Source organism: Patagioenas fasciata, chromosome 23 (assembly GCF_037038585.1).
Source record: "Patagioenas fasciata isolate bPatFas1 chromosome 23, bPatFas1.hap1, whole genome shotgun sequence".
Classification (NCBI taxonomy): domain Eukaryota; kingdom Metazoa; phylum Chordata; class Aves; order Columbiformes; family Columbidae; genus Patagioenas; species Patagioenas fasciata.
Window position 1 is genome coordinate 2,570,700 of NC_092542.1, and position 25,233 is coordinate 2,595,932.

At 52.5% G+C, this 25,233-nt stretch overlaps 1 protein-coding gene across 1 annotated transcript; it reads right to left on the reverse strand.

The window, feature by feature from the left end:
- Positions 1-1,299: 1,299 nt before the first annotated feature.
- PLEKHN1 (pleckstrin homology domain containing N1) lies at positions 1,300-23,647 on the reverse strand. The gene is made up of 15 exons (XM_065855172.2): positions 23,452-23,647; positions 21,752-21,851; positions 17,279-17,425; positions 16,846-16,926; positions 15,515-15,602; positions 12,203-12,327; positions 11,273-11,422; positions 10,824-10,904; positions 8,033-8,102; positions 7,755-7,909; positions 7,166-7,351; positions 6,103-6,363; positions 4,499-4,702; positions 4,232-4,280; positions 1,300-3,986 (listed from the first exon to the last, which is right to left on the reverse strand). The coding sequence occupies exons 1-15, from the start codon at positions 23,529-23,531 to the stop codon at positions 3,793-3,795; spliced, it is 1,971 nt and encodes a 656-aa protein (XP_065711244.1). The 5' UTR covers positions 23,532-23,647; the 3' UTR covers positions 1,300-3,792.
- Positions 23,648-25,233: the final 1,586 nt, after the last annotated feature.

The following is a 25,233-nucleotide window of genomic DNA, read 5'->3' on the forward strand; positions in this document are numbered from 1 at the left end:
GTGTCTTTGTAAATGCAATGATACGATCGGAAAGCCCACGCAGAGCGAAGGAGCAGGAGCTGGCCGGGTTGGCTGCTCTGCTGCTGATACCCCCTGCCCTCACTTATAGGGACTTTTCCTCCAAAATCCTGAAGCCAAACGAGCACGTCACACGCTCCACTTTATTTTTTTAAAAGCATCCCTCTGCTGTTTACTCTTTAAGGAAAAAAAGTTTGACATTGTGGCTTGGAAACCAGAAAGCAGAGAGAGCTACAGCAGCCCATGGTGTTTCAGTAACTGCTGTGGTTTTCCAGCTATGATTTCAGAAAGGGGGGGGATCCCGATTCGGGACTTTTAGCACTTGGAGGGAGTCAGGGGGAGGAGAGATCACTTGTCAGAGGGTGAATTGTTGGCAGCTAGAATCATCTCATGCCTTTCATTGGTGAATAAAGCCACAGCTATCCTGTGACTGAGCTGGGGACGGCGCAGCCTCGCTGGCAGCCGGGGCACCAGACCTGCAGTTTGTGGGCGACCTGGTTCACACCATATTCTGCTGCAGCCCGGCTGCGAAGGACGAATACATTTTTCAGGAAATGAGAGGTATTCGGTGCGTTTACAGTCACTAGAGTTTCCATTTTAATGCAACCTGCACCGAGACATCTCGTGCCGCTCCAAGTAAACCCTTTATTTTTAAATCCTGCGTCTGCTGAGAGATGTGTTGGAGGAAAAGCGATAGGGCGGGATTTCACAGTCACAAGGCAGGTGTCACAAACACAGCCCTGTTCCCACCTGGTCAGCATCTGCATGGAAAAGCATCAGGAGAAAACCAATGGCCAGCAAAACCAGTGACTCAACAGGGAAACCAGGCCATGCTGTGGGTCTTGACCAATCTGATGCTTATAGGGGCTGGTTTGAAACATTTGGGGGCTTGTACACACACATATTGCTCTGCATTAATTATCCAGCCTAGCAAAGCTGTACAACCTCCTAAATTTGGGACAGATGGAGAGCAGGAAGAAGTGTTTATTCTAGGGGAGCCAAACCCAGCTGGGAAAGGGTATAAATAAAACCCCTTTAGCTGCTTGTGTGGCAAGGGCTGTGTAACCATTTCAGTGGCAGTTTGTTATCACAACCCTTAATTTCTACGGGGTAGCGGTGAAGAAACAGCAGCGAGCAGGCCACGGTTTGCTAAGGGCACGCTCGCATTTCACCCCAAAACACTCCATTCCGTGCTGGGGAGCAGCTGCAAGGAGCTGCGCTCTGCCCCAGACGTCCCGCAGGAACAAGGCAATAACTCAGAAGCAGACGCACAGGCACAGAGATGGAGTTCAGGACCTGAAATAAGAGCCAAACAGACCGCGGCAGCTGCGCACAAAGGCGAGCTGGAGGCGTGAGAAACGAGCAGCCCGCGTGTCCGAAGGGCAGCATTCGCAAGGGTGACAAATTTAGCCCAGATGTAGCTGGAGAGGAAAGTTGCCGCTCTGGGATGAGGACTAAAACGGCTTTAGGTGTCTCATGTCTCTGCAGCGCTTCGAAACCGGGATCTTGTGCCTTGCCGTGCACGCGTGTGTCACTGTCACCGATCAATGTGATGGCACGTCGCAGCTTGGGAGGGCCGCTCAATGGGGACAGACACGCCGGGCTTCACATGGACCTCTCCTCTGGTTATTCAGTTTCCTGAGCAGCTCTGGCTGCAGCACAACCAACCACCTGTCACCTCTCCAAGTGTTCGCACCTTGGCATGGACATTCCCAGTATGGCACAGGCATTCCCAGTATGGCACGGACATTCCCAGCTGCACATTTGGAGCTGCCGACTGATTTTCCAAGACCCCCAGAACACAGGGCTGAAGTAAAAGGTCTGATTAAGCTTTGGCATTAACCCTCTAGCCAGGTCTCATTGCCTGATAAACCCAAGGGAGACTTTGCTTTAGGATTAGGTGTTTACAAGTGCCTGACCTGAGCAAGAGACAGTCAGCACTCTGGAAATCCTCCTGGACCCAGGGACCCAAAAATCCTCAAGGGATGAAAGGCTTTGAAAAGGACAGCGGCGATGGATGAAAATTCACCCCCGTTAAACCAGATGATGGCAAAGAAAGAGAGAAGAAAAGAGTTCCTGAAGAATATGTATTGCAATTGTCCGGTCTCACAGAAATCCACGAAGGAACTCTTATAGCAATAGAGTTTTTCCCTTTTGATACATCGCAGATATCACTGTTGAAACCCAATTAAAAAGATTATGGTGACAGTATTCAAAGTCAATGTATTCACAGAAGCCTCCCAGCATACTATATGCTTCTGATGTTCCCTAACGCGATTTTGTTCTGAATAAATAGATCCTTTGGGGGTTCAGTTATCAGATACAAATCTTCCCAGAATGAAAGTAAACCTGAAACAAAACAATAACAGCGAGAAGACCCAAACCCACACACACACGAATGTGCAGACATCTGCCCATTCTACAGTACTGAACGTCATCCACAGCTAGAAAATTAAATAGATCCTCAGCTCAGCCACATTTACACGTTAAATACATATAACCCACTCAAACTGTGCATGTAAACTTTGCTGGATACCTTCTGAAAAAAAAAATATATATATAAGTACAATGTAATACGTAGATATTCAAGTACAAAGAGCTCCCAGATTGTTTTGTTTGCACCAGTGAAGGAACAAAACCAGAGATTTTGTTAATACGTTTGGTTTGCAGCCTCTTTAGGGAACAAAGGTTAAGAATTTGGAGCCTCAGGTAAAAACATTTGGATTTGCTGCTGACCTTCTATGTGCTAAAGGATCTGGTCTAAGAGGCTGGCAAACGATAGCACCAAGACTCTGTCCCCTGTTGTTTGTGTCCTGGTCCTGCTGCTGCTCCGGAGGGGGGAAGAGGGAGTTCAGAGCCCACACCAGCATTGCTCGGGTCACTGGGTGGTAATGGCTGTGCTGGAGTTTGGCTTAGAGTCAATATTCTTCCTTCCCTCCCTGCCCAGATGTTCCCAGGCGGCGTTTAGTGTGAGGTCAGTGATGTGGAGGAAAGGATGCGGTCCCCTAAGAGGCACCTAGAGCATCCTTTGTGGGGAGGACCTTGGTAAACACAAGGCACTTGGTGTATTTGCTGGCTCAGAACACTCAGCTCACCACCATGGTTCGGACCCAGCACTGGCAGGACAGAATTTTTTGCTTAAAGTGGAAAGAATGTCCCATTCTGCCCAGATCTGGATTTTTCCTCCATCCCTGTCAGATAACTCTGGTCTTGCAGGATGACGATCCTATGAGCACGGCTGTTGCTACCAACCTTGTATACCACGACTGGGCATGTCTCATTCACCTTTGCAGACTTCAAAGCTCAAGGAAGGAAGGTTTGGCTTAACAACTATGCTCAGGGATCAGTAGATCCTGCGCGTGACCAGCCTGAGGGCCCTGGTTAAAATGACCAAACTAACCCAGCCCTCTTCTTTGGCCTTTGCTGCTCCATCTGAACACCCAGTCCCTTTTATCTGTGGGAGCCTGACCACCTTTTTGTTCTTTTATTTTCTGGGGGGCGATGCTGTTCCCCAGCCAGGGCTCCCCGAGCCGGGGCAGCTGCACCCACGCTGCTCCCCGGCTCTGCAGAGGCTGTTGGTTTTGTGCTTGGAGCCCACCCTCAGATTTAGGGGAGAAGTTTGAACTCTGGGCCTGCCAGGACATGAGAACCAGCCTTTCACAGAGCAGGACCCTTCCTTTTGCTTTGTGTGCCCCAGGCTCCTCACCCTGATGGGAAACCCAGCAAGAGAAGAGCCCGGAGAGCTTTTCAGTGCTTGGCCATAGAGGTTTTCCCTCAGACCTCATAAAACTGTTGGCTGGGTGCTGGGGAGGGGTGCAGGGTGCCTGGCTCCTTCTCCTCGGCTTCCCACAGGTTGTCGTAGCTGAAGTCGCTCTGGAAGCTCTGGAGCTCGGCGTAGTCGTGGTAGGCGGCAGAGTCGCGGTGCAGGCAGCCGCCCTCCGGCAGGTCGTAATTGCCGACATTCCCATCTGCAGAAACATAGAAACATAGAATGATTTTGGTTGGAAGAGACCCTCAAGATCATCAAGATCTTGGCTTACGGAGACAGACACCAGCAAGGCGGGGTGGGCTGCAGCTCCCAAGCAGCCTCTCAAGCTTATGTACCACGATGGGGCATGTCTCGGACATCTTTGCAGAGTTCAAAGCTCAATGAAGGAATTTTTGGCTTAACAACCGTTCTCAGTTGCCTGAGAGTCAGTCCCAAGTGTCTCACCTGGTGGCTGCAATGAAGGGCCCAGATGTTCCTCTCGCAGAGAAGAGACCTGAAAAGAAAGAGGGGCACTGATGAGGGTGACTTAGTACTGCAGCCCTGGGATACTGCAGTACTGGGATACAGTTGGGTCCCCAACCCTGCTCCCCAAGATGCACCCACCACAGAGCAACAGGCTCAGAGCCCTGTGGTGATCTGGAGAACAGCAAACTGGGACCCTGCACCCCCGTGCATTCCCCTGCAGTGTTAGGGCTGCGTTTATAAACTCACCTCTTCAAGATAAGCATCAGCAGGAGGCCACAGCGGGAGGCGGCAGGCGGTGCCGGGGATGCCGTAGCTGGGCGCTGTGGTCACCTCTCTGCAGTGACCGCCGGGCAGGGGCTGGCAGTTCCACTGCTGCAGGGAGAGGTGCGGGAGGACCGGGACGGCTCCGTTCACCTGTGCTGGACCCGTCTGCCCGTGACGCTGCAGGAACTTAACCAGAACAAAACTCCACTATTGATACCTGCTACGCAGAGTTGGGGAGCACTGACTGGCTGCTCCCCACACCTGTAAGCCAGCCCTGCTATCAACAGACTTAGGCAAAACAAGGTTTTCTGCCTGCCTTGCAAATTTTACTACATTCCAATCCTGGAGGCCATAGATGGGAATGGAAGAACAGCTGCGGGTCCTTCAGTGACCCACGGAGGTAATGAAGCTGGCCAGATGTCGAAGTATCAGGATAAAACCTTCTGACAGCTCATGGAATGCGTAAGGACAGACAGAAGACTGGAAGAACCTTCCGAGGGGAGGGGAGACTTCAGCAGTTTGGGGGATGCCACCCACAAACTCAGTCTTTTCCTAAGGGATGCACAAAACCAGAAACGTAGCCTTTAGCAGGCACTCAGTTATCACAGCTGGAAATTTTGGGGTGGATAAAGTGGTCTCTGTGCCTGACTCATCTCTAGTTTCTGCAGACTGGATCACATCTCAGTCTCTGCCTTTGTTTTGCAGTTTCTGGCTCTACCTGGGGTTGTTGTGACGCTGGCATCCAGTGATAAGACAGGGGAAACCTGTTCCCCTCTGACTCTGTCCTGGCTTGAAAAACCAGAGAACTATGTCATGCCCTGCCCCTCCCCGAAATGCAGGTCTGGAGTTTCCCCATCCGAAGACAGGAGGAAAAGAAATGACCCGGGGCAGGATTTCTGGAGCCAAAAAGCTGAGTCAGGCCCGTAACCAGCAGCAAAGGTACCTCTTCCAGGAAGCTGGAGCCGGCCACACTGGGAGCACTGGGGGAACTGGGTGTATAGGGATCAGCGTTCAAGGGGGAGCGGGGCATGGCCGGCTTCTCCAGGGAGCTGGAAGCCGTTGAGGGCTGACTGCCCACCAGGCTCCATCTGTTCAGCTAAAAGGCGGAATTAAAACAGGAACGTGACATGCTGTTCTCTGCTTGGAATCCATCCCTGGGAGGGACCGGAGTGGGGAATCTCCCTGCAACTCGAGTCCCAAATGCTGCTCAGCTGTGAGGGATGGCAGGGCTGACTCTGCTAACAAGGGGATTTTCCTGGGTGTAAGGCAGATGCACACTCATCGGGGCTGAGGGGAGGGATATGTGGCATCACACACCAAACCAGTGATGGACACATGCTGGGAAGCCCTCAGAAGAAGAGGCTGTGTCCTCTCAAGTAATGACACTCCTGCTTGCAGAGCACTGGTGCTCGTGTTGCCCCAGGAATTCAAGCCCAGCATCTCCAGGCTCCACCAGACATTGCTCTGTTTTCCACGTTTAACCTCACTTTCTGTGGGCCATTTCCAAGTGGAAATGGGTAAGAAAAATGCAAGTTGTGTTCCCCAGCTGTTCACCCTGCAGCCCCATTGCGTCCCAGCCCGCTTACGTTGCTCAGGTCCAGGGGTGCTGGAGGAGCTGCGGGGTGATGCTGCGAGCTGTGCGGGGAGTATGGCTCGTTGTACACAGCAGACAGCAGCTCCCCATTGGGGTTTTCAGGGATGAGGCTGCAGACGGTCCTCTCTGTGTCCTGGCTGGGCAGCTGCTGGCCACAAGGTCCACATTTGCCCTTGGACTTTCTGGAACTGCCTCCCCTCCGCAGGTCCTGCCCGGGCAGCCCCGTGCTTGGGCAGTTGGTGTGTGGCAGGCACTGAAACGAGAAGACAGACCCTGGAGCTGGCTCTTTGCAGACCCACCTGCAGCCAACACAAGGCATTGCCCTGCCAGGGCTGCTGCTGCAGGCATCGCGATGCGCTCCTGCATCCACACGGTCCTGCGGCTGGGACCATGCCCCACATGTTCCCTCCTTCCCACATCCTAGCAGGGCCTGTTGCAGTAGGACAAGGGGTGATGGTTTTAAACTAAAAGAGAGTAGACTCAGACTAGATATAAGGAAGAAATTGTTGCCTCTGAGGGTGGTAAAACCCTGGCCCAGGTTGGCCAGAGAGGTGGTGGATGAACCATCCCTGGAGACATCCCAGGCCAGGCTGGACGGGGCTCTGAGCAACCTGAGCTGGTGAAGATGTCCCTGCTCATGGCAGGGGTGGCACTGGGGGAGCTGGGAAGGTCACTTCAACCCAAACTATTCTATGATTTTATGATCCCTGGACATACAAATTCTGCACAGGTCAGAGCAAAGGCTTGCCCAGCCCACCACCTCCACTCACTTGCTGTCTTTTTTGGGATTTTCTGACCTTTGAACCGTCCCTTTTGCCCTTTTGCAATCTGTACCAACAATTCTTATGCAGAATGGAGTGTTGGGATGGGACTCTTCAGCAAACTTTTCCCATATCAGCAATTACAAAGCTGAGTCATGACAAATACGGGCTCCAGGCGTGGATTTGCTACACCACATAGCAAACACTGACCAACCGAGCACCAGGACAGACCGCTCTGCTCAAAGGCAGTGTCTGTCCACACATGTCCCGGGCTTTTACGGGGGGTTCACTTACATGGAGAGGCTGGGAATAGAGGGGTTCTTCGAGCACCCTGCTGTCGGGCATCAGCACGAAGGACTGTCCGTCCGGGAGAGAGCCGCTGTGCTGGGACAGGTGTGTCAGGGTGGCCACTCTCCCTCCCGACGCCCAGGAGTTTGTGCGGCCATCAGAAGTGAGCGACCCTCTCCCGCTGCCGCCAAACTGGACAGGGGAGAAGAACAGCACATAGGGTGTATTCTATTAAATTCCTTTAAAAGCAGAGCCCTGGTCATAGGCTGCGATAGTATTGTACAGCGAGGCATTGGCACAAGGTCATTATCAACGCCTTGCAAGGGCATGGTTTAGTGCTAGATTCAGGTTAACGGTTAGACTCAATTATACTGAGGGTCCCTCCCAACCAAAATGATTCTATGATGCTATATAATGTGATTTAGGGCTTCAAAGTAATTTGCAGGGATCAGCAACTTCACGACAGCCTTAGGGCAAGGGACCTGAAGCAAAGTCTGCTGTGTCACAAGAGTCCTCACACGTGGTTGGAGATAGGACAGATGGGAGCCCTGGGAGACATCGACTGACTGCCATGCAAACCCACAACATCTGTTACCTGCGCGGGGTGTGGGAGCTTTGATCCCGAGAAGCTCTCTGATCCGGAGAGGGAGGAGTCAGCGTTTCGAAACTGGGCTGTTTTGAGACAGTAGAGCCACTCCTGGTAATCTTCATAGCTGCGGCAGATCACCCGGATCGAATTGATCAGTCGGCCTGTCAAAACATCACTGGGTGTTACCGGCTTTGATCGACAGCCCAGAAACCCCTGGGAACCCCCTTGCTCCATCCCTCCCCACGCTCTCCTGGGGTCTGGAGACCCTGACGCCGCACACACACCTTCTATTAAAAAGGAGGTTTTCTCGTTTTCTTCAAAAAGCACTTGGATGGCATTGAGTGGCAGCTCGCCCTGTCAAGAGAGAAGCAGGCTTAAGATGGCATGGCTGAGCACTCCTTCCCTTCTCGTTCTGTTTTCCATAGTTTAATGCCTGACTTCTCCAGAAAATTTCACAAACATGGTCCTGAATAACGTTTGATTTGCTGGATTGGGACTTCCAGCCTTGCAAACAGGAATGCCCCCAATCCACTCCCTGCAAAGCCTTACAAAGACCGGACTGAGCCCTGTAAATGCCAGCGGGTGCAACGCGAGCTCTCGTGCGATCCGGCACAGCTGTGAATGCCACTCCTGTGATGCTGTGGGCACGGAGCACTGGTGACAACGGCCCTGGGAGCAGCTCCTGGCGGGGATGGCAAACACAGGGTCTGGGGAGAGCTCAGCAAACAAAGTTCCCACTTCACGCCACTCTTCCGCATGCCCGGCAGCAGAGAAAGCACATAAAGCAGGAGAAAAACCCTGTTGTTTAGCTGAAGGTCCTCTCAGAAGGTGTAATTGATTAGGATTCATAGAACCATTTTGGTTGGAAGAGACCCTCATGAGCAACATGCCTAAGTTTATGGGCTGCAAAATAATGTGCAAAAAAAAAACCCCTCATCATGTCCTCACCACAAGGCTGCCCCAGCTGCACAGGCTCTGGGGACTGTGGCTGATGTGACAGCTTTGTCCCCAGGGCAGCGTGGAGCCGAGGCGGGTGCCGGTGGTTTGTGCTGGCCGGCCGCCTCTCTGCAACAGCCCGTGGGCACACACAGGCTTCTGCGGTTATTTCTGCTGCATGGAAAGCAATTTATGGGCTGAGCAGTACAGCCAGGCTGGCCTCGGGAGGGAAAAGCTTGTGCAAATGCTCCGTGACTCGGTTTCCCCCGCTGCTCTAAGAAATGGACTGTGATGCGCTTCCCGCAGGCACCAAGCGCTCCGTCCTCCCTAATGCAACATCCCCCTCTCCATGGGGGGAGGCTGAAACACCTGGGGATAGAGTCCCAGCCAGGGAAGCACAGCAGCATCCCACACATAACATGCACATCACTGCAGAAAGCTCCTCCAGCCTTCCCGGGGCACGGCATCAATCTGCTCCCCCCAGCAGTTCCCCCTTTGCTGATTTATGCCTCCCCCAGGGTTTTTTCCCACCAGGGCTGATTTGGGTGAGCCCCGTCCCCACAGGCTCAGCCCCTGCCTTCCCCTTCCCCATCCCACACACACGCTTGGCACCGGCAGCTCCTGCGGTTTGTACGAAACCGAAGAACAAAAGGGCCGGGCTATCCCCCTCGAACACAAATTGTAGGGCTCGGCGTCTGCTCGTGGGGAAAGGAAGTTAATTTGCAGAAGCCCTGGGAGAAGGCGCCCGTGCCCTGACATGCCTGCGGAAAATCAGGTTCCCAGCGCGGTGTCGCAGGCTGGTGAATCACCGCCTGCCCGCACAGAGATCTGCCATCGCCCCAGCGAGCGAGACGCCCGGGGACCGACGCTCACGCACCGTGGGAAGGGAACATTGCACGGCCAGGGCAGAGAAATCTGCTTGAAGGTTTCAAAAGAGATGAGTTAATCCGAGAGCCCAGCCCAAGGCCCCCCTTATGTGGTGCGCCATTCCCAGGAGCTGCAAACAACACGTTCCCAAAAACAAGCTTTGTTTGAGGTGTGTCACACGGGCTGCTGGAAAACACCCTCTGCTGTGGCACTGGGGACCGGAGAGAACTCTCACTGGCATGTGTCCCTCCTCCCCATGGCGGGTTCAGCCAGGGAGATGCTCCGTGTGGGTCTTCCCTTCAATTAAAAGCAGCCTGCACGGCTCGGGGCCTGATGTGGACATGGCGAAACCATGTGAAGAAGGACCCCAATGAATTCACACTGAATTTCACCAGCCCTCCATCTCTGCAGGGTTCCCTTGTCCTTGGCTCCTCTCTCAGTGATGAAGGATGCTGCTCCTCCACCGGCAGGTTCAGTGACAGTTCAGCGCTCTTTTTTTTGGCACATTTGTTCTAGCACAGGAAAAACAGGGCCAGAAAGCACAAGGCTGTTTAACAGCCATTGCGATGATGTCCAAAATGGATGTTGGCAACCAAGTTTAAGGGCAATGCGAATGCCCATCTGTGCTGAGGCTCCCAGGAAAGCAAAAACCCACCAGTGGATCAGAGAAGCTTTTCTCAGATCCCCTGGGGCACTGAGGGCTCCAGGTCCTCGCTGGTCCTTCTGCTGCGGTGCCCAGACATTGCTCGGAGCCCTCTCTCCAGCAAACACAAAGCAGCAGCAGCAGCTTCTTCTCTCTCCCCACCATTCAACTGACGAACTAACCAGCCTTTCCACCAGCATCAGATGTGCTGCCTGGCTGCTCCCTGCCTGCAAATGGTCCCACAGAGCAAGGGCTGGGAAGAAAACCCCCCGCGGGGGCACTCTCAGGGCTGTTCCAGCTCAGGCAAGCGAGCCAGGCTCCCTGCCAACACAACCACACAGAAACACGCCAGCATCCCTCCTCCCAGAGACGCAGATTCCTTGGCAGCCAGCTCCTTTCCCCCTCCGGCTTTTGTAGGAGGGCAAGGTGTTTCTCATGGGAAGATAACTTGCAACATCCCTCTTGCCTGCTCACCTGCCAGCTGGCAAGGGAGCAGCGTGGAGGGAAAGCCCTTGCCAACGTGGGGAACACAAGGGAACCCAGGTGGAGGGGAGCAACAAAGCCAAAAAAGGGCTCAAATAGCTGCTGTGGGTGAGAGAGCGCAGGAAAGTGCTCCAAAATGAACTCACCTTAAAACAGAGGCTGTTGCGCTCTTCAGATACTATCACCAGCGTGGACGGGTAAAGCACCAAGAGTCGGTCGTGCTGCTCCTTGGAAAGTAAAGGGGAAGAGGGTTCCCTGTGAACAGCCAGACAGGGTTCAGACCTGGGGAGCCCTTGGCTTTGTCTCTCTGACAGCAGCCTGGGGCGAGGGCTCTGCAAACAGCCCAGCTGCCTCCCTGAAACCCGCTCCACGGGGACTCCTGCCAGCTCCAGCTGCCAGCCCCATCCTGCAAATGCTTACATTGTCCTCAAGCTGGGCCACAGAAGCAGCAAAAAACCCAGTAAAAAAACTTTTTCCGTTTACTAGAATGTGGGTAAAAGGATCATTCGGGGTCAGTGGCAGCAGGTAGGCAGGAATCTGCGCTAGTCGCTCCATCCATGCTGATGGGAAGTTGCTCCCCAGAGATGTGTCCTACCTGGAAAGGCAGGTGCTGCAGCTTCACTTTGGAAACACAGAGGACATCGCCCAGGGATTCGCGCTGGGTCCCTCGCCACTCCTGGACAGGCATGTTCTGCACGGACCATCGCAGCTCCTCCTTCCCCACGGAGCTCTGACTCCAGTCGTTCTAGAGACAGGAGCACAACTGAGGAGCAGGGCAGACGTGTCCTCCCCAAAGAGTTTAGCTTGCACGTGGCCCATTTTGGGACACTTCTCAAGCATGGGAGAAGCAGGAAAGAGCAAACAGATCTGTGCAGTAGCCATTTTCCCAGCTGGGACTGAATAATCATACTTGGTACCTAGTGCCATCTGTATATTGCCTTTCAAAGGGGAATACCTCTGGTTTACAGGTTGGGAGAAGGAAGACAGGCAAGCTCCAAAATGAGAAGCCATGTGTGCACACACAGGCAGCAGAAATGCAGCGAGCTGCTGTCAGGTCTCAGCAGCACAGAGCACCTTTGGGGTTGACATTCAGACCAAAATCCCACATTCACTCCGGCGCGGGGTGCACAGACCTGAGCCCCTAAGGACACCTGAACACAAATACACCGTTTCTCCATGGGCAGAGGAGTTCCAAAGCAAGAACGTGCCTGTCAAGTGTGAGCTATTAGCACATCTATCCATGGTGATTTTGGGCATGCTGGAATAACTGAAGGAACCTGCACCAGAGCCCCTGTCCCTTCCCAGCCCTCTGCTCAAGCTCTCCAGCCCGGGAGGTACCCGGAGCCCCACGGGGCACTCAGGATCCTGCAAGAAGAAGGTGTTAGGTGTGGCGAGAACAGCTGAGAGATTATCCCTCCCACTGAAGGATGCAGGAGCAGGGCAGCATCCACCCAACCCATCCAGCTTCGTTCAGCCCTGAGCCCGCAGCGTGAGAAACGGCTGGGCAGCACCTCCAGAAACTAACCTGAGCGAGGAAGGGCAAGCCGAGGCTTCCTCCGTTGAGCTGGATCTGTTTCTCCAGGTGATAAAGCCACTGCTTCAGCTCTGACTCAGTAGGGCAGAACACGATAAGGGGATTCAGCAGAGGACCTGGGAGGAGAGACACAAGATGAGCTCAGCAGATAAGGGCGCCGATTGCAGCACCAACAAGCAATCAGCTGGCCAGGGCTGTTCTGCTCGGCACATCACACCACGGGTTGCCTGCGAGTGTGTTGACACCGTGTTCCAGTCCTTCCTGCCACCACCGTGAGCACATTGTGTCACATCGGGCTGCTGGGGACCTCCCCGCACCTTCTCATCACCTGCTCCTGCAGCCACATCTAACACTGACCACCAGGTGCCGTTCAGTCCAAAACAAGGCCAAGGACAATAAATCAAAAACAGTACAGAAGTCAAGCTTGAAACCAACACACATATTTCAGCTTTAAAAGTCCCCGATAGTTTGTGAAAAGCATCTCTGCGGGCGGCCACGGTCACAATGTGCTGCTGCACACAGCCTGACTCAATGCAGAAGTTTTGTGCTAATCCTTGGTTTCACTTTGGCATCAATATGTAGAACATCCGTAGCTTTCTGACACTTATTTACTCTTTCACCAAACATAATCTATGCCAGACAAGCTGAAGCTGCTCTCAGGCATACTTTTGAAGGCCAGACTGTACCTTGTTGATTTAGTGTTTCCAGCTATCATTTGCTTAGTAGTATGAGCAAAAAAAGTCTCATACACCCTCTGCTACTCACTACAGGCATAACCTAGTGACGTTAATAATCATTTCTGGCAGGCTGCGGAAGGTATGCTATGATTAATAATTTACCCGTGATCTCATATTAAACCATATTTGCTGCGTGCTCAGTAAGATCTGGCCCTGCGGGACTTAGAAGTATTCAGATAAGCAAGTGCACTGGATAAACATGATATTTTGCCCTTCCGTGGAGCCTTGCATCCCATAATTCCTGCATTTTTTATGAACAGCAGTTAATTAAGACTTTGAAACACTTCTGTCTGTTATGAAATGCACTAATAGAGACAAAGCAGAGGTGGGGAAACTGAGGCAGAGACTGAGTGACTTTCCAGAAGTCACTCCATTTAGACTCATTGGAGTAATTATTAACAGGTGTCAAGCATTACTGGGCAGCCAGGTGTCCACGTACCACTGTGGCTCTGGAGCTCTCCTGTCTCCTATTGCCTCAGTTTCCCTGTCGTTGCAATGGAGATAGAGAAGGCTCTGGGGACACCTCAGAACAGCCTCAAGTACCTAAAGGGGACCTACAAGAAAGCTGGAAAGGGATGTTCTGCAAAGCTATGTAGTGACAGGACAAGGGGTAATGGCTTTAAACTGAAAGAGGGAAGATTTAGATCAGATATAGGGAAGAAATTATTCCCCATGAGGGTGGTGAGGCACTGGAACAAGCTGCCCAGAGAAGGTGGGGATGCTGCATCCTTGGAGACATTCAAGACCAGGTTGGACGAGGCTTTGAGTAAACCTGTTCTGGTGGAAGGTGCCCTTGGCAGGAACTGGATGATCTTTAGGGTCCCTTCCAACCCAAACCATTCTATGATTCTACAAGAATCTAGAGTTGTTATGAGGGTACAGAGGTGCTAACGTTATCTAGATACTCCAGCAGCTCTGATACTTCTCTGGGCACCCAGGCCCTTACACAAACAGTGGGAACCGTGCCTGTGGGGCACGACCCTGAGCTCGCTCTGTCACCCCCGCTCAGTCCAGCCTTGCAGACGTATCCTTAGGGCTGTTCACCTCACCACATCTAAACGGGGCCTCAAAGGAAGAGAAAACGAGAAGAGAAACTCCTGCCTAAGCCTGAGCCATGCCTGGAGCTCATGCGAGGAGCTGCTGGGGAGCAAAGCACAAAAAGCTGCTGCTAATTCAGCTGCTGCCATTTCCCTCAACCCCAAGGGCACGTTTGCAGCAGGGCCATGACACAGCCGTGCTGAGCAACCTGTGCCAGCCCTCGTGCTCTTTTCTTCTGCCTTGTCCTTCCTCTTTCCTTGCGAACGCTTCCAGAGGAACATTGGAAGCAAGAAAACCCCTTCCTGGAGCTGCAGCAGTTTATTCCTCCCCCTCCAAATCTCTTTGTCTGGAGACACTAAGAAGCTGCAACATTTGCAGGTGAGGCAGAGGTAACCCGTGGTGCTCAACAACTTAATCACCATTAGCGTCTATGCAAAAGATGGGCCACAAAGCCAAGGCCATGGCCAGACACCAGCTGCTTCTCCATGCCCGTGCACCAAGGGACAGGTCTGCACACTGTTGGGCTTCATCCTTGTGTTCCACCTCCACATTCCCATCATCTTCTGATGCACCAAACTGCCCTAGAAAGTGCAGTTCATGGGGAACTACTGACACCACAGGATTTCACAAGAGAATGGATGCGTCTCGTGTGTCAGAGTCATGAGAAAACAGACTTCCACCCCTACCCTGTGTGTGGCCATGGACAAGACTCTTATCCCCTCCATGCCTTGATTTCCCCCCGCCTCTAGCAGAAAAATAAAACAGCTCTGCTGATCCCTCAGCAATCCTAAATATCGCTACCTTCCCCATTTCTTCATGCCCTGATCTATAGAGCACTCTCTGCTGGTAAGGCTTTGGTTTGTTCTTTCCCTAAGCACAACACAAACCCAACAAAGCTCGAGGCAATTTTCCACCCAGCCACACTCCTGCGTGTTTTAATACAAGCAGAACGAGCCCACTCACCCCAGCACGGACACCCTCTCTAACAGAAGACACCAGAGTACATGGACAGTGGGCCTAGGACACAAATGGGCTTTCTTGACTCTGTATCTGGATTATTTGCTTACTTCTGTATAATTAATGCTTTAACTACTAGACCTGGGGGCTTGCAGCTGCTGTAATTCAGCAATAACTAAGCCCAAAAAGCCTCCAGCCAAGCTGCAGATGGGTTGTTATGTCAGGAAAACTTTTATAAAGCAAGATCACTCAGAGAAAAGTTTTAAAAGCTTGTGGAGGCAAGAGTGCTGGTGAGGGAAGGGCTGGTGAAGTGACACTGGGTCCTGAGTACCAACCAGCTGGAGCACCAGAGCATCCTCATCCTGTCCTTCCCTGCCCGCAGCCCTGGGCATCACCATCCAGGTGATGAGAGCAGGGAAGCCTTGGAGGGAAGGATGCAAATGCTGGAAGGAAAAGCTCCAGCTGTCTGCAACCTCTTTCTACAATGTGGGAGCAAGTCAGAGCGGGACAAAGAGCAGAGACGGTCGTGATTCATGCACCTGATGTTCAAAGCAAACAAAGAGGCACCAACCTGCAATGCGGAAAGCATGATCCTCCTGCCCAGCACTCTTCCCGTGTTCAATTTCACACACTTTCAGCTCTTTCAACGGCAGCAGTCCCTGCATAAGAAGAACACACCATTATTTTGGTGGACAGCTTCTGCGATTAATGCCCCTTTGCTATAGGAGACTGGAAGTCCAGACGTGGCAGCTCCCTGGGCTCTGTGGGGCCAGAACTGCAGTAATCAGCTGCCATGCTGGCAAGAACGCTTTCTTTGTACTTCAAGTATTTCAGTTTTAAGAGAAACCTCAGCAAAACAATACTGCTTTAACACAAGAAAGCCAGAGGATGGGAATAACGACAAAGCAAAAGTCAGCTGGCTGGTTTGTGTACTCCAGTTTTCAGAGTCCCACTGTAATGCAGCTCAGGAGCAGACGACAAATCTGTGCTCCCTGGCTTGGGCTTTCTAAACAAGGGCTGTAAAAGCTGCTAATTGCTGTAATGTCTAGGGGCCAGTACTGGCATATTAATGCCTTTTTAATTCCTCTAGAATTAATAATCTAAGGAGCTGTTTATAAAGTAGATGGGGGATTCTGTAATACAGTGTGTATTCTGACATGTCTCTTTCCAGTTGAAGGCTGGCTTGCTGAGTGACTCGAGAGATTGTATCGGCATATTGCATTAACCTCAAGTTACCTAGAAGACAATAAATCATTTCTAAAAGGTACAATTTTTACAGGCATCCACAAAACAGCCATGCTCAGTTTGAGTCACTCATGTGGAAGCAGAGCAATGTCCAGGGCTCCCTGTCTGTTCAGCTGTGATTTTTTTGGCTGCGTGGGCAAAACAGCCAATTGTTTGTAATTCACCAGCATTGTCAGGTTAAAAGATTGATAAACGCTTTGCCAGGATAGCTCCCCAAGGCTGCCCTTGGGTTTTTCTTTCCACTCTCTCCCATGTGTCCCTCTCTACACTGCAGATGAAGAACCCCACCTTGGTTCAGAAGCCAGGGCCAAGTCCACCATCGGCACCAAGGCCAGTGGGATTTTGAGCTATAGGAGCTCTGAAATTGCCAAGACACAGCTCTCTGGGCTTGATGCTCTGCACAAAGGTAAGTCCAGGTAGCTTAAACACCTCCCATCCCTGGTCCTGCCTGCCAGCCCTGCACAAGCCCCTATCCCACATCTATGGGGTCCAGCTCTCCTCCCTCAGGAGCTTGGAATCCATGGGAAGGGACTTGCTGAGATCACCTAGGGCAGACCAGTGGCAGCCTTGTCCCATCCCACCCACCCAGTGCTCCTAGTTTGGCCGTACTGCCCAAATCCCCAGTGCTTGCCCCGGCGTGTCCGTGAGATGCTCTACCTGGTATGTGAGCCCATTGGAGCCCACAGACTGGAAGTACAGGTAAGACTGGAACAGCTCCAGGAAGCAGTCGTTCACCTCCTGCAGAAAAGACACATTTTGGGGTTTGTCTCAGGTCACCTTCCTCCTCCCAGCTTCCCTCTGCACCTCAGACTGATCTGTGCACAGAAAAGCCAGCGGTCGCTTATCCAAGGGCCACCACCGCATTGCTGCTGGTGGATCTGCTGCCAGCCCAGCAGAGGAGCACAGGAACACAGCCCCCGTTGGGATGGGCAGCAGCTGGTACACACACAGCAGAAGCCCCTGGGCCGTGCAGGAGCCCAAGGAAGTGTCTGTGAGTCACATTTCCCATAATTACACTTTACTTCCCAGTCCCACAAGGTCACTCTGCGCCTGGGAAGAGAAACACCCACAAACAGGTGCCGCAGCTTACCTGGCAGTGCTGAAACTTGAACTTGACCTTGGAGTAATAAATAATTTTCCCCAGATTCCTGACAACCGTTTTCCTTCGTCCCTTCTTGAACAGGCTGGGGAACCTCTGGTCCAAGTTTTCCTTCTGGTTTTCCTGGTTCTGAATATTCTGTACCGAGGATTCAGGAAAAACAAATCAGAGCCGGTGGGAGGTGGGGACTTGATGTCTGCAAGAGACATTCCCAGAACATCTTTCCAGAAGGGCTTCCTCAGAAAAGCGCCCTGGGCAGGTGCCCAAGCTGGGCTGTTTGTTTCTGGGTCTCCATGCCAGCATGGAGCTGGGGTCTGGTTACTGCTGTGCTCCCTGGGCAGGGGAGATATCGACCTCAAATGAGGTTTTCTGGGCTGGGAAAGAGGGGCCACAGAAGCACATCCTACAGTTAGTGTCTCCTAAACCTACAGCTGACCTCCTGCCATCCTAATAAAATTCACCAGGACACAGACAGATCAAAGCTGAGCAAACACAGCTTGTCTTCCACCGGGGTTAGTGGAAAGGTTTTCTTTGCTCTAGTTCCACCTGGATTCCTCAGCTCTCCCTTTTGCTCAGATCCCTGGGTTTCTCTATGTGGAGTCTGTTGTTTCAGGTGCCCGGACAATTTTGAGGCAGAGTCCCTCAGCCATAAAAGCAGTTGCAAGGCACCAAGTCCTGAAGCTGCTCATTGTCACTGCAAAAAGCTGAGGGAAGGCAGGAAGCACTGCAGGAGAGCAAGGGATGACGTGAGAGGGAGAGACAGCACTCCCTCTTGTCGATAGTTCCCTTATTTCTTGCATTCTGATCATACAGAATGTCTTCCTTCTGTGCAATGGCACATACCTCACACCCCTATGGCATCCTGGGGCTGGTGCTGCACCGTCTGGATGCTGCATAGGATGGAGTGACAGCCCATCACCTCACACAGCCAGGGGCTGCCAGCAGCCAGCCTGGCCCCTGTGTCCCCTCCTGGTGCCAGGGGGACAGCTGCTTCAGCCCCATGATGAATGACAAGCCAGCAGAGCTAACCAGATCTGTCTTGCTGGGGCCTCCATGACTCACCCCTCCGGCATTTTGCAGCGCCTGTTACAATAGGACAAGGGTGATGGTTTTAAAGTAAAGGAGGGGAGATTCAGGCCAGATGAGGAAGAAATTTTTGACACTGCGGGTGGTGAGAGCCTGGCCCAGGTTGGCCAGAGAGGTGGTGGCTGAACCATCCCTGGAGACATCTCAGGCCAGGCTGGACGGGGCTCTGAGCAACCTGAGCTGGTGAAGATGTCCCTGCTCATGGCAGGGGTGGCACTGGGGGGGCTTTGGAGGTCCCTTCAACCCGAACTACTCTATAATGACACTATGAGATTAACCCCCCTCCCAACCATGCCAGGGACATTGGCAACACCCAGACCAGACTGGTGAGCCAGAAACAGGAACCTAATGCCGTCGGGACCCTCTCACCTGCAAAGCTCGGGGTTCCCTTTGCACTAACTTAAAAAACATTTGAGGACACAGGTTAACCCCCTCTCTGCTGAAATTCTCCCTTCAGCTTCTCCAGCCGGCTCCGGGCAGCACCCATGAAAATGCACCCATGTCCTCTCCTGGAGGTGGGAACCTGCTGGGTGCCAATGAATGGTCTTGCTGAGAAGCAATTAAGCGTAGGAAAAGATTACGTTTGTGCGACAAGCCGCTGTCAGAACAAAGAGCAACTGATCACCTGACAGCTGTGGCAGCACAAGCAGAATGCTGCTTGGATAAGGGCAGCAACCGGGAGGGGGCAGAGAATAAAGTAATGAAATTACAGGCACAGCGATAAGCAGCAATGCTGGCTACCGGCTGCCTGGGCGATGCTGCTGCCTGGAACGTGGCAGCCAAATTCTGCAGTTGTAAGTAAGGCCCCATGAAGCAAAAACAATCTGGGAACTGGGAATCCAGCAATAGTTTTGGCAAAAAGTTCAGCCTGCCCGCCAGCTTGCACAGCGATCCCCAGGGTCAGGAGGGAAAGCGAGAGCTTCCACTGCCGCTGGTCATGTGGCAAAACTGGATTAAATGGAACAGCTCCCTCTCCCAAACAAGCATCTAGCAATCTCAGTTCATGAGGGTTTGCAGGAAGGCTGAGAAGACGGCAGGACTTAATGGCTAAGCATGGGGACACCTCCAAAACCACGGACAAAACGAGATGACATCAGCAGCACTGGGAACCCCATGATGTCCTGTGAGGGTCAGGGACCAGAGCTGTCACAGCCTCCTCCACGAGCATCACTTATCTCTGGTGCCCATGCAACCCCGAAACCGTGGGGACGCCTCACTGTGCAGCTGAAATGAAAGGGAACTAGCGTTTCTCATTGCTCTGAAATCCCCTCAGTCTGCTGTTCACTCCCTGGCTGGGTTGTGCTGGTGTAAACACCCATCCTGATCAGCACCGTCCCCGTTAGCTCAGCTTTCCCGCTGGCTTTGAGGCTGTGCAGATCATCGGAAACCTGGTTTCTCTCAAGATTTGGCAAAGCAGCGGGTCTCTGGCAGCACAAGTGCCCCGACATGTTCTCTTTCTCTATCCTCATCCTACAGGTAGAGCAAGCTTAATAATTAACCTGCCTCAGCCCCTGCAGACCCCAGTGACTCCCAGCTGAATCACTAAGCCTGGCAGCAGGAAGAGCTCAGCCTTGCAAGGCTGGTGCCCTGGGGCTCCGAAAGCTTCTGTTTAATGATAAAAGGAGCAAGTGAGAAGAACTGCTCTTCTGGCACATCCTTCCCCCTCACTTCTGCTTGGGCTTCACAGGAGCCGTAACTGGAAGCGTGGGAAACAGGGCAGGAGGTGGGAACCAAAGGCGCTGGCTCTGTGTGCCAGCTGCCTGTGGCAGGGTCCGCAGGGGGACGTGTTTTCATGGATGTCACTTGCCCTGGTCCCAAACTACCTGCCATGGCCAGCGGGTTGGCAACCTCATCTCCTCTGAGACTGCATTGGAAGAGCCCTGGGCCGACAGCTCCTCTCCAACCTGTCCCTGCAGCACCCGGTCACCTCCTGCCCTCGGAGATGTTCCTCCTGAAAAGATGAGACTGGGAAACGGACTAAGCCCAGGCTTTCTCCAGGCCACACAAGAAGTTTGTGGCTAATCAGAGAGTTGGAGCCCATCTGCCCCAGGCGAGGGCAACATCAAAACAACCGCCTCACCCTCCTTCCTTCCCTGAAGAGATCCCACACTTTCTTGTGATCCTGAATGAATAATCTCTAGGCAACCTTTGTTCTGTCAACTTGCAGGATTTGTTTTTTAGGATCTGCTAATGCCACAGCTCTCCCTGCTTCCCCGGGAGAAGTGTCCAGGATCCCTCTGAGTCCTGGTCCGGCCAAGTGCTGCCCAACCCTTCTGGATGGCAGCTGAGTCCCGCAGGGAACCATGCCCACGCCAAATGCCCATCACCCTCCTTCACAAATAACAGGCGGGACTGTGGAACAGTCCCAGTTCTGCTCTGCTTCCCACCTGTCCAGTTCAGGACATGTTCCCCAAGAGAGAGGATGGAGCTCTCATGAAAAAAGCGAAGGTCCTTTGGGCTGGAAAGGGCCAAGCTGGGAACAGCTGAATGGAAAGGGACGGCAAGGTCCCTGACAGCGGGGAGCAAATGCTTGAATTTCTGCAGCAACCCAAAGTGCATCAGTGGGGCTGCTCAGAACTGGGTCCTGCAACACACCGAGCACCTCATCACTGGTGGGATACAGCTGACCAGCAGCTTGAAACCCAGGAGATAACATCCTGCTGATGACCCTCTCTGAAATCACCTCTGTCTAGCTGTTAGCCTCTGCCTCAGTTTCCCCTTCCCCCATAACCACATCGCCTATTTGCCATTCAGTGAGGGCAATATATGCATGGTACAGCCCAACAGGCCCCAAAGCTCAGTCCACATCCCCAAAAGGACCAAGTAAACATGCTGGGGTTCATCATTTCACCTCTGCTTTCCCTGAGCAGCTCTGGGAAATGGGCCATATGGCCACAAGGCTGGTACGTGCCCGGGACAGACCTGCCCTTCCTGATTACCTTCCCAGGGCTTATTGCTAATACGCTGCCTGCTCTGTCTCATTCCAGCGTGGGAATGAATCACCCTACCTTTGAATGCTCGCTCTAATTTTCCCTTCCTTCGCAGGCTGCCCAGAAACAAAAGAACCAAGAGCAAAGGGGTGTGTGTGATATTCCCACCACGCTGCCAACTTCGCTCTCAGCGCTACCTTCCCACCCCATCGCAGGTTTCGGTTGGTGGCAGGTCCCCTAGACACCCGCATGGGGACACCGGAGCTGCTGATTCTGCTGCCGTGAAGGGCACGGGGCTCATCCCTTCCTGGGCTGCAGATGTGACCTTCATCCCCTTGAGACAAACCTGCTGCTACCCCCTGATCCAGAGCCATCGTGCTGTCCTTGGGTGGGTGGGAACGATCTCGGGGAGCAGCGGGGAGCAGGGGTTGGATGAGTTTGTACTTGCCTTGCCTGGAATATACTGCAGGATTTTGTCTGTGGTCGTATCTCTCTCCTGCCCTCCTTCTATACCAAAAAAGCTGGGCAGTTTTTTCTTGCCATTTTGTCTACAGAGGGGAGAAAAAAAACCAAAACACACATACCAACACAGATTTAGGCTGAGGCATAGTGAATTCTGCCCAGAAATAAGGAAGCTAGAAAGCTAAGTAAGCAATTTGTCACGGGCTTTCTAATCATCCTAGCCCAGCAAAGGGCTGATAAACAGCCTGGCAGAATTGTAATGGGGTTTGTGCTGCACTTGTTGGTGTTTCTTTGCTTTTTTACATGTCTTTGCATAACCAAACAGTCAGCTAGGCTCATCTGTGCCTCCAAATCAGCAGAGGGACCGGATGTTCCATTGCAAAATACAAAGACCAAATCCAGTCCGGATGACTATTCCAAAGCCCCTGGAGTGGAGGTACATGCATACACATATACCAACACGTATTCACAAACAGGTTGTATTTCTATCTTTGTGGTTTTCCTCTGCCTTTCCTTCCACTCCCAGCAAGGCCCCCAGCTTCTCCTTGCACACACACCATTAATGACCGCTTACTGGGACTGCTTTGTTGGGATTTTCCAGCAGTTGCTCTTCCAACCAGACTGCAGCACTGAGTTCTGCAGAAACCAGGCTCATCTTCACAGAGAGCCGGGAGCCTGGGAAGCCGGGAGTCAGCGGGGACGGAAGGTGCTCTGGGGCTTGGCCACTCCATCCAATATCAGCCCTCCAGGGTTCAAATTCCCCAACCCATCCCCTCTCTTTTACCCCACAGTAGCTCCACAGACTCCTACACGTTTGCTCCCGATTTACAGCAGCACAGGAGACCAAGGGAATGGTTTCAGCGTCTCCCATTGATTAGAAATCCCTCAGCCTTGCAGAGTTTATGTTTTGTCTCATGTTTGTTGAACCCAATGTAGCTGGGACCCAACAGAGCTCCTTTCCAGCCCGGAGCGCTCAGGATGGGGAGGGATCTGCTTTGTGTGTGTTTAGGTATGGGCAGCAGCACTGGCTGCGCTGATGGGAGCACGAGCAGGGGAAAGGCAGCTCTGCACTCCCCGGCAGGCTCTATTTTGGGACAGCCATCCATCACTGTGGTACCCGAGCGCTGCCCAGCACCAAGTCCCCAGAGGGGACCCCTTCAGGGTTGCAAATGCAGATCAAATCACACGGGTAGAGTGGTGGGACTTGGGACTTTCTCTCAAAAGGAAGAGGAGTGTGAATGTTGGGTTTGTTGGTTTGTTTGTTTCACGATACCACACTGCAACTCTGGGCGCTGTGAATAGAAAAAATTGCAAGGGAAAACGAGGAGCACCAGGCATTCTGCACCTTGCCCTGCCTGGTTCATAGAGGGAAGTTTTAATTTTCCAAACCATAACGAAATAAATTGCATTTCTCCTGGGGGCAAGCGTCCCTGGGATATTCCACCAGCAAAGCCCTGGGATTGTTTCCCAGGCACTTGTGGTGATACAATCGCGTTTGGCACTGCCCAGCACCCCACGAAACCACGTCAAACCCCGATTCTGCTGAGCGGGTAAATAACTTGCTGGGGTTCCCGAGCGGATTCAGCTGCCAGCCCAGTTCTGCACGGTGCATCGCGGAGGGAAACGTCCACAGGGAAGCCAGTGCCACTGGAAAAGCGGTCCCAAGTGAAAAACAAGTGTACTTACTCTTTCTTCAGTGAAGGCTTCCTTCGGAAAGAGCCTCTGAACCCCCCAGGTGCCTGGGGAACACAAGTTATGTTCCCCATGCCGGCAGCGACTGGAAGCGCGCGGGAGCAGCGGGGAGATCTGCGTCTGTCTCGGTGTGTCTGTCTGTCTGTCTGTGTGTCGGTGTGTCCCAGGCAGACGCTCCCCTTCCGCCCGCCGTGACTCGTGTGGGTGTGGGCGGTGCGGGGCGGGGGGGGGGGGAGGTTCGGCCTCGTTCCCCGCAAACCCGCCCCGCTCCGGCTGGGAGGGGCGAACCAGGTGAGCGACACCGGGGAGGGCAGGAGGGCACCCCCAGGACAGGCAGGACAACCCCGGCATCCCCAGCATCCCCGGGACAGGCAGGGGGGCTCCCCACCCAAAGGGGTCCCTGCCACCCCCCCGAAAGCCACTCTCTTTGCCCCATCCCATCTTTTCTCACTAAAAGTGTTCCAAGCTCTGGGGGTGTCTCCATTAACAAAACGGTGCCCTAGAGGTGGGTGAATCCGGTCTTAGAGCTCGTTTTTCCCTGTAAAGAGGAATGAAACATGGAATTAAAAACCCCAGTGGTGCTTAGACGCAGGGAGTGACCGCGGCACGGTGACATTTCTTACGAGCAGCGAGGACCAAGCTGGAGCCCATAATAAATGAAAATAAAATAAAATAAAAACCTCTTTGCAACTTTTCCATACTTAAAAGAGGCTGATAAGATGGGGACCAAATTTTGTTGCAATAGGATCCTTGTCATTCCATGGTACTGCAGGCAGGGGTTAAAAAGCAAACACAAAACTTAGTGTCTCTGGATTGGAAGGTCCGGTGAATTCATAGCCAGGAGTTTTACAAGACTTAAACAACAAAGGTCTTGGAGCACTGCTGTTTATTTACAAGTTTTGCAGGACCATGGAATTTGCAGAAAAAACCACGGAAGTTAATGGGGATACCAATATTTCAATGGGTAAAGAAGACTAACCCAGTAATTATGGGTTTGTCAGTTGACACTGATTCCTAGGAAAATGATATAACAGCTGTTAGGGAGTTTGGTTCACATTAAGAATTAAAGGAGGAGAATGTAATTAATACAAATCAACTTGGGGTTGTGGAAATTAGATCTTGTCAAACTAATTTAATTGCTACCACATTTGGGAAAAAAAAAAAAAAATCAGATTTAGTTAATATAAATAATAGTCCTGATCTATAAAATCCCGACAAAGTACGCGATGTGACACATCTGCGCAACTTTCTAGTAAGACTCTGGAAAATACGGAGACTGTAAGAACCACAAATACATTACAAGCTGGCCAGGGAGTCAATAGCAGCTGTGAACAGGGACTGTTGTCTGGGAAGAGCGGCTCTGCTGCTGCTCCAGGGAGCAGGTTGTGCCTGCAAACTGTTCCGAGTGACAGTCCAGCAGCTCCATCTTGCTACGGCGGCGGAGATGCTGCAGGGATGCAGCGGAAGCGCCTGCATGGGACCCAGGGCTGTGACAACCAGCTGGCAAATAGATAACAGGAACACAGGCAGAGAAAGTGAGGCTGGACCAGCTGAACCTAGGAACAAGGCATGCATTTCTACCAGGAAAGGTTATTTCTCACCAAAACGACTCCCAAAGGATTGTAAAGGCTTCTTTGACGTGGGATTTTTAAAACCAGGAGAGGATGTTTTCCTAGAAATCTGTTTGAAACAAACCGGAATTTGCTATGTATCTCACAGACATACTGCATTTGTTAGACTCCATCTGCATCTGCCTTGTCTTGGAACCAAAGTCAC

Coding starts and splice junctions, on each gene's coding strand:
- PLEKHN1 (XM_065855172.2), bottom strand. CDS start 23,531: ATGGGGAACATAACTTGTGTTCCCCAGGCACCTGGGGGGTTCAGAGGC. Junction 15,603..16,845: donor CCAATGGGCTCACATACCAG/GTAGAGCATCTC, acceptor CTTCTTATGCAG/GGACTGCTGCCGTTGAAAGA. Junction 3,987..4,231: donor CCCTTCATTGCAGCCACCAG/GTGAGACACTTG, acceptor ATGTTTCTGCAG/ATGGGAATGTCGGCAATTAC.